This window comes from Syzygium oleosum, unplaced genomic scaffold, assembly GCF_021117445.2.
Source record: "Syzygium oleosum isolate NSW1041296 unplaced genomic scaffold, Sole_v2.1 Sole_v2.13, whole genome shotgun sequence".
Lineage (NCBI taxonomy): Eukaryota > Viridiplantae > Streptophyta > Magnoliopsida > Myrtales > Myrtaceae > Syzygium > Syzygium oleosum.
The window spans coordinates 5,409,353-5,423,853 of NW_026607497.1; the positions used below are offsets into that span (position 1 = coordinate 5,409,353).

At 43.3% G+C, this 14,501-nt stretch overlaps 4 protein-coding genes across 4 annotated transcripts; 3 read left to right on the forward strand and 1 right to left on the reverse strand.

Annotated features, from left to right (window-relative positions):
- Window positions 1–2,319: 2,319 nt before the first annotated feature.
- LOC115674916 (snakin-2-like) lies at window positions 2,320–3,370 on the forward strand. Its single transcript, XM_030597434.2, has 3 exons — window positions 2,320–2,515; window positions 2,633–2,675; window positions 2,887–3,370. Exons 1-3 carry the CDS (start codon window positions 2,435–2,437, stop codon window positions 3,066–3,068), a joined length of 306 nt encoding a protein of 101 aa, XP_030453294.1. The 5' UTR covers window positions 2,320–2,434; the 3' UTR covers window positions 3,069–3,370.
- Window positions 3,371–4,140: 770 nt separating this feature from the next.
- LOC115675113 (spindle pole body component 110) lies at window positions 4,141–7,114 on the forward strand. Its single transcript, XM_030597729.2, has 5 exons — window positions 4,141–4,457; window positions 4,602–4,713; window positions 5,113–5,186; window positions 5,267–5,884; window positions 6,541–7,114. The coding sequence occupies exons 1-5, from the start codon at window positions 4,251–4,253 to the stop codon at window positions 6,640–6,642; spliced, it is 1,113 nt and encodes a 370-aa protein (XP_030453589.1). The 5' UTR covers window positions 4,141–4,250; the 3' UTR covers window positions 6,643–7,114.
- A 95-nt stretch (window positions 7,115–7,209) lies between these two features.
- On the reverse strand, window positions 7,210–7,925 carry LOC115675114 (uncharacterized). The gene has a single exon (XM_030597730.2). It carries the CDS (start codon window positions 7,818–7,820, stop codon window positions 7,398–7,400), a length of 423 nt encoding a protein of 140 aa, XP_030453590.1. The 5' UTR covers window positions 7,821–7,925; the 3' UTR covers window positions 7,210–7,397.
- A 4,126-nt stretch (window positions 7,926–12,051) lies between these two features.
- Window positions 12,052–13,499, forward strand: LOC130139716 (actin cytoskeleton-regulatory complex protein pan1-like). The gene is made up of 4 exons (XM_056317302.1): window positions 12,052–12,555; window positions 12,681–12,743; window positions 12,873–12,947; window positions 13,055–13,499. The coding sequence occupies exons 1-4, from the start codon at window positions 12,169–12,171 to the stop codon at window positions 13,457–13,459; spliced, it is 930 nt and encodes a 309-aa protein (XP_056173277.1). The 5' UTR covers window positions 12,052–12,168; the 3' UTR covers window positions 13,460–13,499.
- Window positions 13,500–14,501: the final 1,002 nt, after the last annotated feature.

Sequence of the window (14,501 nt, forward strand, 5' to 3'; positions counted from 1 at the left end):
CGAAAGTACCACACATACCCGAGTGTATGTGATCAGGCTTCCATTTTTTAATATTTTTTAAATAGATTGTCAATTTGAAAAACCCACATTTTGGGATACGTGTACCGTCCTCTAAGCATTGTTCTATTAATAATCCTATTATTTCTCCATTTCATATTAACAATGATTGATTAGTGAAGTAATTTCAAGTGTGTTTCATTGCTTACAAATCGAATTTACTCAAGATTCCTTAAAGACCTGTAATGGTTAACTTAGAACTCTGAGCTTGAGTTGAAGATGGATGTTTTGCTTGAAATTTTGAAGAGGATAAAAGTTTAATGGTTCGCATCTTCATATAATCAACTAATCACTAAGGAAAAGTCTAACCACATAAATGGATTGGATAAAGGGAAATTACCCAATCAATTATAAATTTATTATACGGATGCTAATTCATTTATAAATTTTATAATTTTATTAATTTATTTTTAAATTTTTATGTGAAACTTCAATATAATTTTTCCTGTCAATATGGTTTACAGGTTTAAGAGGAATGCTAGCATGGCGGAACAATCACTTTCATACAGTAAAGATGCAAGGAGAACCACTCACTTTCATGCTATAATGGGGGTGGGCTCCACTTACTCTCTCTCTCTCTTTTAGAAACGCTATAATGGGGTGGGCTCCACTATCATTAATCCATTATAAGATTAACAACCTATTTTTTATCAAAAAAAATAAATAATTAAAAATTATTATGAAATCCACTGCTTCAAGAATTTATAATTTACAATATTCTTAGTTCAAATACCATTATGCTAGCAAAGCTTTTTTTTTAATATAAAGAATAATGGAAAGTGAGTGGCAAAAATGGCTCCGTCGCTTCGTTAAAAAGTGATCGAGCCATCTCATAATCATTTCTCTAATCTTAATTAACTTCCCCCACAATAACATGTTATTATTAGTATGTGTGACTAAGCAAAGTCACGTACATATCATCAAGTGAGTCGGATAAAATCCCCAAGGGCACATCATATGCTATGCCATATAATAACACATACAGCTGGGAGTCACCATGCAAATTATTGAGGAGATGCTGTCCAGTTGCTCCGACCGTCAACCCAACTCGGCCTTATCCGACTCACCAACTCTAAAGTAGGCTTCTTTCCCAGCAGTATTCTTCCATCACCGAGTCAAGGGCTTTGAATCTCACTCGATCAATTATTGGCCAGAGCTTAAGCTGGATTGGTCCACCACCATTCAAAGAGCACTTACCCTCCTTCGCTGTCTTATCTCGAGGCTCCCACACCGTGTTCCCACTGACCAAGTTGTATTAACTTAGCCATGCTCCGCAAGTCGTGCCGATTCCGACTACGAATCCTGGGACACGTGATTGTATCGGAGGTCAAGCAAAATACCAAACGGAGTCAGAGGTTTAGGATAAAGATGCCAGGATCTTTATCAGCATGTGAACTCTGACGGCTAAGAAAACAGCACCCGGCACGTCGGTCCTAGAATCAAATCGTTTCGGAAAATTTAATTGGAAAATTTAAGGCAATGAGCGGGACTAGATATGATTTGAGGATGTTAAACCTGGGCGATCGGGTGATAGCCACACGTGAAATTCCGCTTACCAAACCTGGAAATGCAGAACAGCCCTGTCCACCCGTCTGGTGGGGTGTTTGCTGGTGTCTTGTAGCGTCCGAGCACCTCACGAGCGGCTAGGTCTCTCGTCCTCAGCTCATCGAGGCTTGTTCTCAAATCCTCCTTTGCGTCCTCACAAATAAAACCTCAACCTCAACATTGTGTGGATTCCAAACCGGATCAGAGTAAACTACAAACCGCAAGTAACACCCGGTATAAACATCAAAGCATTTGAACACCGAATCAATCTCAGAAAACTATGCTTCAAATTACAAGTACGAGACTCCGTGTAAAATTTTTTCGAGCTGTTTTATTTGCCTCTCCAATTCAACTTAATCAGGTCGACGGGGATCCTCCGAAAAATCATGCTTTACTCTTAACTATGGTTGCCATACCAAACCCTAGCTGATCAAGTTTTCCTGTTCAGTAAAACCACCGGCCGGGCCAGATTGAGCTCAGTAGATAAAGTCGTCCCCCGATTGGCAACCCTCCAACGTAGTAAAGATGAGAAATATAAAAAGACAAACCTTCTTGGTCCACATGATTCCGGGTTTCCAAGGCCATTTTGCTGGCTCCACCAGAGATATCCGACGCGCCATCCAATGCATCAATTCAAGGTAAAAGCAGGGAATGTCCCCTGTTCTCGCCTTCAGATTATGACCACCCTTAGCTTTTCCACTCTCACTATATATATGACCACCCTTTTCTCTCATTTCCTCACAAACCGAGCTTTGCTGCAATAACCCACTTCTGTCTTGAACTGCAAATATAACCACAGAGAGAGAAGGTCCACCTCGACTCTTAGTCAGCTATGGCCATCTCCAAGGTTTTGATTGCCTCTATCCTCCTTTGCCTCCTCCTCCTCAGTCTCGCCGAAGCCGCCGATCAGACGGTACGTCCAAATAGTTTGCGATGTTTAAAAACTATTACCTAGTTATCTATATTAGCTCTGTTTTCGACCGCTTTTGTGATTGACCTTGTGCATATGCATGTTTTCCTAATGTTGCAGGAGAGCACAAAGGTGGCCGGGAGCTCTGATTCAGGCAAAATCGGTGAGCATATGATTAACTCATCTCTCTCTGTGTTTTTCTTCTTCTTTCATGTCTTGCGGAATCAATATTATCTGTACACGGGGATTTATAGTTTACGAGCACAGTAGCGTTCACAGATACATCCGATCAGCACAACTGTGAAAAAGTTTGGACAGGTTTTTGTTGGAATGAAATTACTAACTCATGCATGTGGCACGAACTCTCTTTTCAGACTGCGACGCCGCCTGCGCCGCCCGGTGCCAGCTGGCGTCGAGGCAGCGGCTCTGCCACAGGGCGTGCGGGACGTGCTGCGCGCGGTGCAGCTGCGTCCCTTCGGGCACCTCCGGCAACACCGATGTCTGTCCCTGCTACGCCACCATGACCACACACGGCGGCAGGCTCAAGTGCCCATGAGACCGAAAACATTCTAACTCCCTAGCCGTGCTCTCTCGCCATAGATCTACCGTTTGCCTCTTCGGGTTCTTGTAGTATATACAGATGTTTGTGATTTTGGAGAACTGGGTCGTTATAATGCAAAAGTTTTCGGCTTTGTGAATTATATTGAAGAATGTGGAGGGTTTGGGGACCTTGGGGACATTGTTATGTGCGTCGTCGTTTCCGTTTGGAAGAGTTTGTGTACAGTGTGTATGAAAATGTATCGCAAATAAGTGGCTGATTCCAGTAATGAAAGTGTTGCATACAGAAACATTTTCCCACTATAGTCGTGTAATTTTGGAGGTTTTTCCTTCTTTTTTTTGATATTTAGTCAATTTCTCTCTCATTTAGTTGGCTTTCCCAATCAGTCGAATGAAACGAGGAAGGATAAATTACTCTGACCCCTAGCACTTGGAAGAAATTACTTAGGCACTCCTTGTCTACATATATGACGACCCGATACAATGAGAGCAAGAAATAATCGTGAAGAATCCAAAAGGCCCCGATCGGTAGGTTTTTAAAGTGGCGAAAGTGGGCGAAATGAAGTGAATTTTGTCATGTCAAAATGAAATCACCTAATAAAAAAAGAAAAAGAAGTTAGTGATGGGTTGCAATCGTACGAGCCCTGAAAAGACCGGACAACAGGCAACTCCTAGCATGTTTTTTAAACAGCGAAAAGAACAGATTGAACCGAATTTTGTCATGTCAAAATAAAACCACCCGATGAAAGGAAGAAAGGGAAGTTAGTGATGGATTGGTCTTCGTCCCCACTTGAACTAATAAATCGTTTCTTGGGATCGTCTCAATGTAGAATGATTAAAGTAAATTTTTTTTTTCTTTAACGTTAATCCTAAGTCATTTGTTGAAGTTCACAAGATGTACATATGCTATAGTACCCCGGAATCTTCTTAGGTAGTGGAATAGATTAATCTACAAAAGCCCATTTGGACTTTGGGCCCAAACTCATGTCGGCCCACTATATATACCCCCTCACCCTGGTATTCGACCGTTGGTGGGACTGTAGTTTTGAAACGACGCTTCTCTCTCTCTCTCTCTCTCTCTCTCTCTCTCTCTGCTTCACTGTTCTTTCTTCTCAAGATCGAAACTTTGGCTCTCTCTCTCTCTCTGTCTCTGTGCGTGCTTCTCCTTCTATGATTCGCGATGGTGACCAGGAAAGACGCTTCTGAAGCCTCATCGGACCGCCGGAAGTGGCGGAAGGTCTTCAACGCGCTCGTGGAGATGCTAGGGGCGCAGCAGGCGCAGCTCGTGACTCTCGTCAAGGAGAGGAAGCTCCTGGAGGATCGCATCAGGATGCAGCACAGACGTTGGGACTCCGACGTTCGTTTTCTCAAGGACCGAATCTCTCAGGTACGGGACCGACCCGACCCACCAAAGGGGGGGAAGAAGTCTTTGCGATTGAGCGAGATTTTTTTGATTTTAGGGTTTTGATGATTGGGGGATGGGTTTGGTGGGGCGGGTTTTTCTGATTAGTCATGCGGAATTGTTGTGCAGATGAAGGGGGCTTTGAAGGTGCAAGACATGGCGCACTTTCTCGGGTCGACAAAGTTGGATTTCGCTTTAGGGTTGAAGCAAAGGGAGGCCCTTTTGTACAAATTGAAGTTAGGTTAGTCGCTTTCTCTTTCTAATCTCTTTCTGATATAAGTTCATATAATTCCACCCAATTTCGGATTTTTCTTTTTTTTCATTTGATTATGTTGGTTCTTGTATAATTTCGGGAACCATAATTGAGTCGATGAAGAGATTTCAGTGTTTAAATTTTAGGTTGTAATCTAGAACTTCCTGTCTTTAAGAGCAATTAACTTACTAGCTATGAGATTTGGAGGGAGATGCACCTCTTGTTTTTAGATTGTCTTCACAATCAAAGAGTATCTGTTAGTGATCCATTATTGGTGTTCCCATTGCCTTTGCAGAAGTATAGTAAACCTAGTTATGTGCTTCGGTCTGAATGATTTTGAGTTATGATTCTCTAAGTATTCTCGCTAAAACTGTCTTGTCTATACAGAACAAGCAGATGATGAGTTGGCTGATTTTAGAGGGTGCCTCGATATTATTCCACGGAAATGCTCTGAACTTGAGGTTAGTGTTTTTCGATGTCAATTTTTGTTAGTGCTTGTCTGGGACACTATTGTGAGCTGCAAATTCTCAACGATTCGCAGGAGAGTGCTCAATTAAATAACTCTGCAGAAACCAGAAAAACGAGGAGAGGACTCAGAAGTAGCGATAGGAAGTCTGCTAAAGATGCCAAGGAAGTGCAAGAGGAGCGCACGCACTCGCTGGAGGAAGAAATGAAAAAGTTGAGGCTTGAGTATGATAAGCTCCTTTCAGAAAAGAATTCTGAAGCATCGGCATTATTGGCAGAGAAGAAGTTTGTGTGGCATCAGTATAACATATTGGAAACTGACTTGAATGATAAGTTAAAGAGCAAAGGGGCTGAACTCGATCTTGCAAATCAGAAAATATCGAGACTCTTTACCAGTATGGAGAAGCTTGAAATGATGAACGGTGAGAAGGATAATACTATCACTGAGTTAAAGAATAAAATAGATGAAATGGAAGCCATCTTGGGTAAACGAAATGAAGAAATAGCCAGGCTTGCCCATGAATCAGAAGTACTGAAGAAGAGCATTGTGACACCTGTATTGAGTCGCTGCACGTCAGGAACTAGAACCTCCAAAACAGAGGGAAAAAATAGTGTTGCTCATAAACGCTCTGTCGTTGTGAAGAAAGAAACGGGGCATCCACAAGTCTCTGATTCTCTAAAAGATTCCGAAAAGGTAAACTTTATACTTTGTGATGTTGCATGAAGTTGGTCTTATTAGAAAGAATCTTAATTTATATCTATGCTTCTTGTTGCATGTGTCCCATTTTGTGGTTCTTGTCCTCTGAAAGTTGATGATAGGTATAGGGAAATCAAAAAATAATTAGTTGTAAGATATAGGGAAAAGAGGAAAAAACAGCGGAGGAGTAGTGACACCATGGATTTATCACTTTGTGAAAAGACATCGGCGAGCACCAATGCCATTCATAGTGCTTGGTTCATCAATCAGTGGCATGTAGATGTAGCATTTTGAGGCTGCAAGTCAGTAATTTTACTCCTTGTTCACGGTTACAGTTGACATGATCAGATTTAGGGTATTAACATGTTTTCAGATGCTAAGCATCACCTCCCGCAGAGTAAAAATGCGCTTGCAAAGTATAGGTACTCTATTCTCCTTGTGTCATTCGACTAACTGAGGTCTTCATACAACCCGTTTAAGACGTGAAGTTATTGGAACTGAGAATGTTGCTCGTATTTTCTTGTTATATAACGTTAATGAAACCGAACTAGAAAGTTTTACCATTTCTCAAAGGTTTGAATATTTTGAGCTGATTGAAATGTACTGATTTTGTTTCTTCGTGTCTGAATATGCACTTGTTTTGATGCCAATAGGGAACCGGAAGGTCGAAAAGAAAGGCCATTGCTATTGATACTCCCAAGCTGTTCTCGTCCTCGTTTAAAGTACCCAAATTGAAGGCCTCAGCTGTGAGATGACGCACGACGCATTCCCTTACTCTTAGGTAGGTTGAACTAGAGACGTTATTGTCTGTACTTATTTGTCTAACGCACGACGTTCTGGCCGCAGTGTATTTTATCACTATTTTTCTGGAAGTCAATTCAATTGACCCTTTATAGGTTTGGAGAAGCGTTGTGACCTTCCGAGTGAATATGCTTTGTATATGAGTCTTCATGTTGAGTTCTTGTGCAACTGTGGACGACATGAAAGAAGAGAGTCGACTTTTTTTGTCATTTTCTTGTAAATTTGTGCGTTTGCTCGCCCAATGTGTCTAAAGAATAGATGCTCTGTGATCTTCGCGATGAAGATATTCATGATTGTAATGCAAGAGTTCACTATAGCTTTTTTACCATCACCCACTATAGCTCCTTTAAAAAGGCATGGTATGCCTATGAATTCTTTGTGATGTATATCTACTTCATGTGAATGTTACTATCCAAGTTGTTATAATTTCCGAACACGTCTTGAAATTGCAATCACCCTGATCGAAACAAGTTGAGGAGGTTATAGTAACGTACTTCTTTATCAGAGTCGCTGATTAGCGGTTACGAGCAAACCGTATCTATCATTGACAGCTTGAAAGAAAGCAAAAGAGTTAAACATCCAAAACAACTTGACATACGGAACCTCAATCTAACCTAATAAACCAGTAAAAGTTCACTCTTGATTAAACGTTCAAAAACCAACTCTCTACCAACACTTCTCCTTTTAAGATCCCTTGCCAGCTGAAACGCTACCGATGGTAATAGGACGACCACCAAGGAGACCACTGGGAACGGAAATTTGACTGGAAGGAAAGCAGCACCAGGACCAGACCCACGAGGAGCGCAATGCCCCACGGCGTGCGGCTGGCGCGGTACATGGTGTCGGGGTCGGCGTCCGGGAGTGGGATCACGAGCCGGCCGCTGTTGGCAGCAAGACAGCGGGCCAGGACGATTAAGAGCAGGGGCAAGAGCAGGAGGACGAGCTTCAGGCTGATGACCGTGCTCTCCATCTGCCTGGTGTAGTTGATGTGGAAGGAGAGCCAGAGCAGGAGGACGACGATGCCAAAGAGGATGATGACCGGCATGGGCGGTGGCGATATGGAGGCGATGGTCTGCTCCGTCCACCCACGTTTCCAGGCAGGGCCTCTCTTCTCTTTGATCAGCCACCCCATTATTCCTTCTTTCTTCCTATGGTTTTCTCCTCTAGCTTCTCAGCTTCTAGTTTCTTCTGGGCTAAGTATGTGAAGTTGGGATCAGGCCTCTGTGTGTGCGAGTTCAGATTTTGGCAGACTTTATAGGAGGTGAGAGATGCATCTCTCTGTGTCTGCTTTAGCACAAATTCTCGAGAGGGGGGGTTTTGATTCTATTCTCGCAGCCGACTTTTTCCTGTGACTAATGGCCGCTCGTATATCTCTTCTGCATTAAAAATTTTGTGGTTTTGCTTCTTGGGGTTGAAGGGAGAAAGCTGAGGGGATTGATGATTGAGATTTGGGAATGGGAATATGTTCTTTGGCCTTCTCCTTTTTCGATTTGCATGCAATGTTTTCAAGGCTTTACAGGTGGGGGGGGGGGGGGGAATCAAGTCATCTTTCGGGATATTGGTATTTTAGTGCTGAGAGATCATTAAATGGTAAGTAGGCTTCTATTGAATTTCCTGAGAGTTGTAGGTTTTCGAAACGAGACAGGTGGCAACCGCATGCACGTCCCAACCATGCATGATCGATCAATGGCATCGCTTTATATACTAGAATTAAACATATCAAAATAGATCATAAACCCATTTCTTAATTTATATCTGATGGACTAAGTTGTTATATAGATTAATTATATTCAGTGGGTTATTAATGGATTTAGAATGGTAAAACCTGAAATAATATCAGTGTTAATAAATGGGTTTACAATTTACTTAAACTTAACCTACTTTTATGTCTTTCTCTTCACTCAATCTCATGCTCTCACCTGAATATGAATTTTCCTATATTTGGTTAATATAAAAGTCTTTTAGAAATATGGATCGGGTCGATTATAGATGACTAGATTTGTATTGCATGAAAATTGGTCAAAAAGAGTTAAATGGATTGATTTGGATTGGACCATTTTCGACCAAACCCACACATTTGACAGATCTAACTAGCACTGAGCAATATTAGCACTTTCATCGAGTTGTAATGCTCTCGAGTTGATTGAGTTGCTGCTAGAACTGATCAAGCGATCAATTTGCAGTTATCAGGCTTATCGTTAGGCAATTTGCGTCAAGCTGACTATTACCATTTACCCTCCCACACACAAAGAAATGGGTTTTGGTGAAAACATACCTCATACACACTTATTATGCGACCAAATAAACAAAAATTTATAATTGCAAACGGCACTGCTCTTCTTGAGTTATGTGTGATCGATACTTTGAAAATCGATACACTTCATGATAAAAAAATGCTGGATCAATGCCTCGGAAGACACTCATTAACAATATCATATTGATAGTTGAAAAAATGGGCGCTCAATTTTTGCCCTCACTATCTCTTCTTTAGAAACACTAGCTATATGACATATTTGAACTTTCTAAATTAGCGTCGTTATATTTCGTCCATTATGTTGACAATTCATATATCCCTCGATACCTCTTATTATTCTACTTATAGTAGGTATGGACTTTATTGCAACGTATAAATATATATAGCAAAAGTTTGAGATTGAAGGTTACATGGGATTTACTACATTGTATGTGGAGTTATATCTCTAACCACATACCATGTGTTTATATTTTGATTATCGAGGGACACGAACGTAAAAGGCCGACTATACGTGTGTTGTGTGCACTTTGTTTTATCCCTTCTTCACTCCACAAAAACAATTACATAAATGCTAGACTTAGGCACGCTGGTTGAAAATTACTTTAATAAGCGATGTGTCAGATCGTGAATAGCCTTTAAAAAATCGAATTGTGTTAAAAAACCAATGAACAAATGGATACATCACTAAGTAAATCATTTTCGCAAACCAAAATTAAGTGAGTCTAGCATTTTCGAAACAATTAAAGTGTGTGTCTAATGTTAGATGACTCAGGAGGATAGTATTTAAGTAGGGGTGATCAGTTTCCAACCTAGAACCTGGAACTGGACCAACCGGTCGAGTTCAATTCCGGTTCAGTCTTGGAATCGGTGATTTATTTTCTTTTTTTTTTTTTTGGGGGGGTGGTTTCTTCTATTCCTTATAGGTGAGAATTTTCCAACGATAAAAGAGAAAAATAATTTACTAATTAGGATTTGCTTCAAAATAAAAAATATATATATAGAAAATTTGGCCGGTCCATTAGTCTATTTTGGGTGGTCTAGTTCCTTGCGTGGAACCGGGAACCATCCAAAACCAGCCGGTTTGGTTCGGTCCTGTCCAGTTCCCGGACTGAACCGAGACCAATGCACACCCCTAGTATTAAGCACGATTTTTTTCATAATAAATCAGATTAAGCCTCCTCATCTCGATTAATGGACAGTGGTCACTACGATTGTCCGAGGACGAGCCATGATGGGCTTGGCTAACATAGGAACGTAGACAATTTTGATGGACTGGGCCATGTGCTAAGGCCCAACCTGGCCTGTCATGTTCCCAACTTTTCATGACCCAAAAGTACAACAAGTGCAACAAAAATATCATGGAAAATTACCAATCGGGTCGGGTCGGGTCCCATCCAAACCCGAGAATTATTGTAGGTTTGCTATTACAACTATTTATTTACAAAACAAATGCGGTAAAACCACAAAACAAAATATCAAAATAATCTAAGATGCAAGAATTCTAAAATGAGATACTAGAAAAGGTAGATCATTTATTAATTTTCGTTTTTTTTAGGGTTTCATCCAAATAATCTTAAGTTTTTTTTTTCAATAAGAGTAACAATGATCGGGTTCGAGTCGTGCATTATCCGATAGATAAAATTGCCTAGCTCTTTTCACAACTTATACACATGAACCAGTGAGAGTATGTGTATCATGATTGGTCCACAAACTTAGCATAATTGCAATTTGCAAGTGCTATTTAATCACTATTTATTACAAATCAGACACATCCGATTATGTATCAAGGGTCCGTTTATTTGAAGGAGATTTGTTTTCGGAATTTTTTTTTTCTGACTTTCCTATGTTTGGATAACGACGAATTGACCGATTTACGGAAAATGAGACTCAAAACAATAAGTTTAGATTCGAGGAAAACGACTTCCCTTTCTAGTAAGAAGGATAATTTTCTTAAACCATCAAGCAAATAAAAATTAATTATTTTCCTCTAAATTGATTTCTACAAAAATATTTTTCCTTTATCAAGAAATTTTCCTCAAACGATACAAGCAATTGTTTGAAAAATAAATGTGCAAAAAATATTTTCATCGTTCACGAAAATGTTTAGACATAAATTAAAAGCGATTTCCATTGGCTAATTATTTCAAACGATAGAAACAGTAATTTTAAGGAAAATATTTTTCAAATCATTCAATTAGAGTCTAATTTTATAAAATTTAAGAAAAATTCCAAATAAAGACCCGAAATGCCCTTATTCTCTCAAATAAGGGCCTCAAGTGGATCTTGTTTCAAAGAAGAGTCCGAAATGGCATATCAATCTCAAAAAAGAGCTTGACCTTACCAGCTAGTTAGTAGCATTTTCGTCATTTACTCTCTTTTTTCCTTTTTTTTCTTTTTTCTTCTATTTTCCCTTTTCTTTTCTTTTTTCTCCCTCGTTGACCACCAGCAAGGCTAGCCCTCGCGCCTTGCTCGCGGCCGGCGAGGGCCTAGGCAAGGCGACCCTTGCCAGTGGCCGGCCGGGCCCTTGCTTAGTGGCTGGCGAGGGTCGCCGGGCCCTCGTCGACCCTCGCTGGCTAGCGACGAAGGGGAAAAAAAAAAGGAAAAAAAGAAAAGAAAGAACTAAAAGAACGAAAATGCCATTGATCAATTGGTGAGGTCATGCCCTTATTCGAAGGGAATATAGTCACTTCAGGTCCTTATTCGAAATAAAGTTCGCTTCATGTCCTTATTCAAAATAATAAGATTACTTTTGTACGGGTGGGGTATTCAATACAAAAAAGAAAAACACTTGCCCTTCCTCTCCCAATTGACCCTTTCCGGTTCTTCCTTGAGCCCTTTTTCCGCAAATCGTACGAAGCCACACTCTCTCTCACACGGTGCGTCTCCCTCCCTGCCTCGGTTTCCTCATATAAACCCTAAAGACCAATCTCCCCATCTCTCTCCGACCTACACGTGTCACCCACCCACATCCTTCCTTCGGATTTCTTTCCCCCCCCTTATAAGCCTAAAACACAATCTTCTCTACCCCTTCCCTCTTCCCTCTTCCCTCTTCCCATCCTTCTTCCCTCACAATTCTTCTTCTTACCCCCATCTCTCTCCCTCCTCCTCCCTAAGCGGCGCGCCAACTCCTGTCACGCGCGCAGGTCTTCTGCACAGACAGAGAGAAATCCCCAGTAGAGCAGAGGAAGAAGAAGAAGCCGTGAGAAGGGGAGGACGGAAGACAAGCATGGAGACAGAGCGCAGCGAAGCGGCTCCTTGCTATCTGGACTTCACCGAGGACGAGCTTCGGGTGGCCGACATCATCCTCGAGCTGCGGTGGCTCTTCGCCGATCGCTTCCCGCGGGGCTGGGGCGCCAAGCGCCGGAGATCGGCCCTCCGCGGCGGCGGCGGCTCCGGCTCCTCCTCTCCCCCCTCCCCCGCGGCCCCGTCTCCGGCGCCGCCGCAGCAGCAGCCGGCGAAGTGCCCGGGCCGGGCCGCCGCGATCGAGGAGAGGGCAGCGGGCCCGCCGAAGGTCCACGCGGCGAGCCCCGACACGCCGCTCTCCTTCTCCCCCAGCGAATCTGACGGCAACAAGGCCAAGCAATCCCACTCCAAGAGAAAATCCGCCAAAAGGGTATGCTCAAATTGCGTCCTTTCTTCCTTCTCCTCTGTCATCTTCGGCGTTGAATGTCAGTCCGATTTGCTGATTCACGTGGGCGTTCTGTTTTTTCCGTTCTCTTCCGCCCCGGGTTTGTGCAGAAGAGAGAGGACTGGTTGAAGCTCGTAGCGCTGCTGGAGGAGCAAGGCCACGCTCTCAGAAAGGTACTGTTTTTAAGCAATTTTAACGTCCCCTTTCGTTTCTGGAGCAATCCAATCACTGAGCTTCTCTGTCCCTCCGCGGCGCAATCGTCCCACGTTTGTTTGATTTGGTGCGCTTTCGAATTCGCGCAGGAGGTGGAGAATGTGAGGCGTTATCGCGACCAAGTGAAGGCGTTGAATTCGGAGTTGAAATCCAGGAAGGAAGAGGTACAGTACTGCGTCAATGGCACTATCTCCGAATTTCCCCCTTTTCTTTTGCCTTAAAATTTCATTATTAACCCTTTATTTTATTTCCTGTTCCTCGGGTTTTACAGCTGATCGTTCGGGCAATACCCGAAAGGTCCGAGCAAGGACCGGAACCGATCACCCGTTTGGCTCTGGGGGGCCAACCGGCCGAACCCACGGCCGCCGCGTCTCTCCCCCCCGGCTCCGATCGCCGCCTCCCGCCGATTCCCGATCAGGCGGCGAGCGCGCCGGAGAAGAGCGAGACGGGCGACCCGGCGGGCCCCTCGCCGCCGCCGCCGCCGCCGCCGCGGCAGCAGCACCGGGGGCGCGACATCCCGGACCTGAACATAGGGCTGGCGCCGCTGGACGCGGCGGTGGTGGACGAGGAGTGGAGCAACCGGGCGAGGGCGGCGCAGGCGAGGCAGAGGCGGAAGCTGATCTACAGGGCCAAGAGTACGGCCGCCGCTGTCAAGCCACGCGTCCAGCTTAGATGACGGGCGTATTTTCGCTCTCTTCTTCTTCTCTGTCTTTTTTCCCTTTTGCCAATTTCTCTCTCGCTCTCTCTCTCCTAAAGATGAGACGAATTGTGGAGGGCGAGCGCTAGGGTTTTGTGTTTTTTTCTCTTTTCTATTTTTTTACGGAATATTTGGAATTTGTAAAAAGAGAGAAGGTGGGATAGGGAAAAGAAATCTGTTCCCCTCTCCTCCTGCTCACGGCTCTCGCCATCCCCATTCTTATAGAATAATTTTTCCCCGATTCAGGATGCGATTACCGATTATACCATTTCCATAATTAAAAAAAGAGCGTTCTTTTCTCGGCTACGTAATTCGATTTCTTATCGAATTACGTTTTTGTTTAGTAAAAGATTTAAATTTTTTGGCTAAGTCCAATTCTAGTTCGCGGGGGGAGAGAGAGGGTCGCCGCTGGTCAGCAGAAACTGAATTTCCAACCTGTCAAGGAATTGGTCAGAACGCGGCCATGTTCCTCACGCGATCTCCGCCGAGCGTACCTTGCACGCGCGGTCCGTCACCTGGTTCAGCTTCTGGCGCGTTCACTTCACGCTCCTCGTACTCGGGTGGGGGGCTCCAACGACTCCCCCCCCCCCCCCCGCCCCCGGGACGCCGCGGGGTTTAAGGGCGAGGGGTAGATTGGTAAATTCCGGGGGGCCCTAGGTAGTAGGTTCCTGTCCTTGCCTTTAGGGCCCCAGCGGCTTTTTGATTTTTAATTGGTCGCGATTGCGATTCTCGAGCGGAATTCACGTTTTGGGCCGAAAACGCTTTGGTTAATTCAAAGAGACTTGACCGGAATTTCAAAACAAAGCGTTCGCTTTAGATTCTGATAAGAGAGTTTTACTTATTTTTCCTTATAATTTGGGGCTTCGTTGTCCCAAGAAAGAGAGGCGAATAGGATAGGCAGAGAGGGAAGGTGGGTTTATGTTTTTTCCGACGAACTTGTGAGCAAAAAATCATGACTGAGAACGTCTTCGAGGTACTCCCCAAACACACACGTGACCTAAAATAATTCGCTTTGCAAATG

Coding starts and splice junctions, on each gene's coding strand:
- LOC115675114 (XM_030597730.2), bottom strand. CDS start 7,820: ATGGGGTGGCTGATCAAAGAGAAGAGAGGCCCTGCCTGGAAACGTGGG.
- LOC115674916 (XM_030597434.2), top strand. CDS start 2,435: ATGGCCATCTCCAAGGTTTTGATTGCCTCTATCCTCCTTTGCCTCCTC. Junction 2,516..2,632: donor CCGAAGCCGCCGATCAGACG/GTACGTCCAAAT, acceptor CTAATGTTGCAG/GAGAGCACAAAGGTGGCCGG. Junction 2,676..2,886: donor CTCTGATTCAGGCAAAATCG/GTGAGCATATGA, acceptor CTCTCTTTTCAG/ACTGCGACGCCGCCTGCGCC.
- LOC115675113 (XM_030597729.2), top strand. CDS start 4,251: ATGGTGACCAGGAAAGACGCTTCTGAAGCCTCATCGGACCGCCGGAAG. Junction 5,187..5,266: donor GGAAATGCTCTGAACTTGAG/GTTAGTGTTTTT, acceptor AACGATTCGCAG/GAGAGTGCTCAATTAAATAA. Junction 5,885..6,540: donor CTCTAAAAGATTCCGAAAAG/GTAAACTTTATA, acceptor TGATGCCAATAG/GGAACCGGAAGGTCGAAAAG.
- LOC130139716 (XM_056317302.1), top strand. CDS start 12,169: ATGGAGACAGAGCGCAGCGAAGCGGCTCCTTGCTATCTGGACTTCACC. Junction 12,744..12,872: donor AAGGCCACGCTCTCAGAAAG/GTACTGTTTTTA, acceptor GAATTCGCGCAG/GAGGTGGAGAATGTGAGGCG. Junction 12,948..13,054: donor TGAAATCCAGGAAGGAAGAG/GTACAGTACTGC, acceptor CGGGTTTTACAG/CTGATCGTTCGGGCAATACC.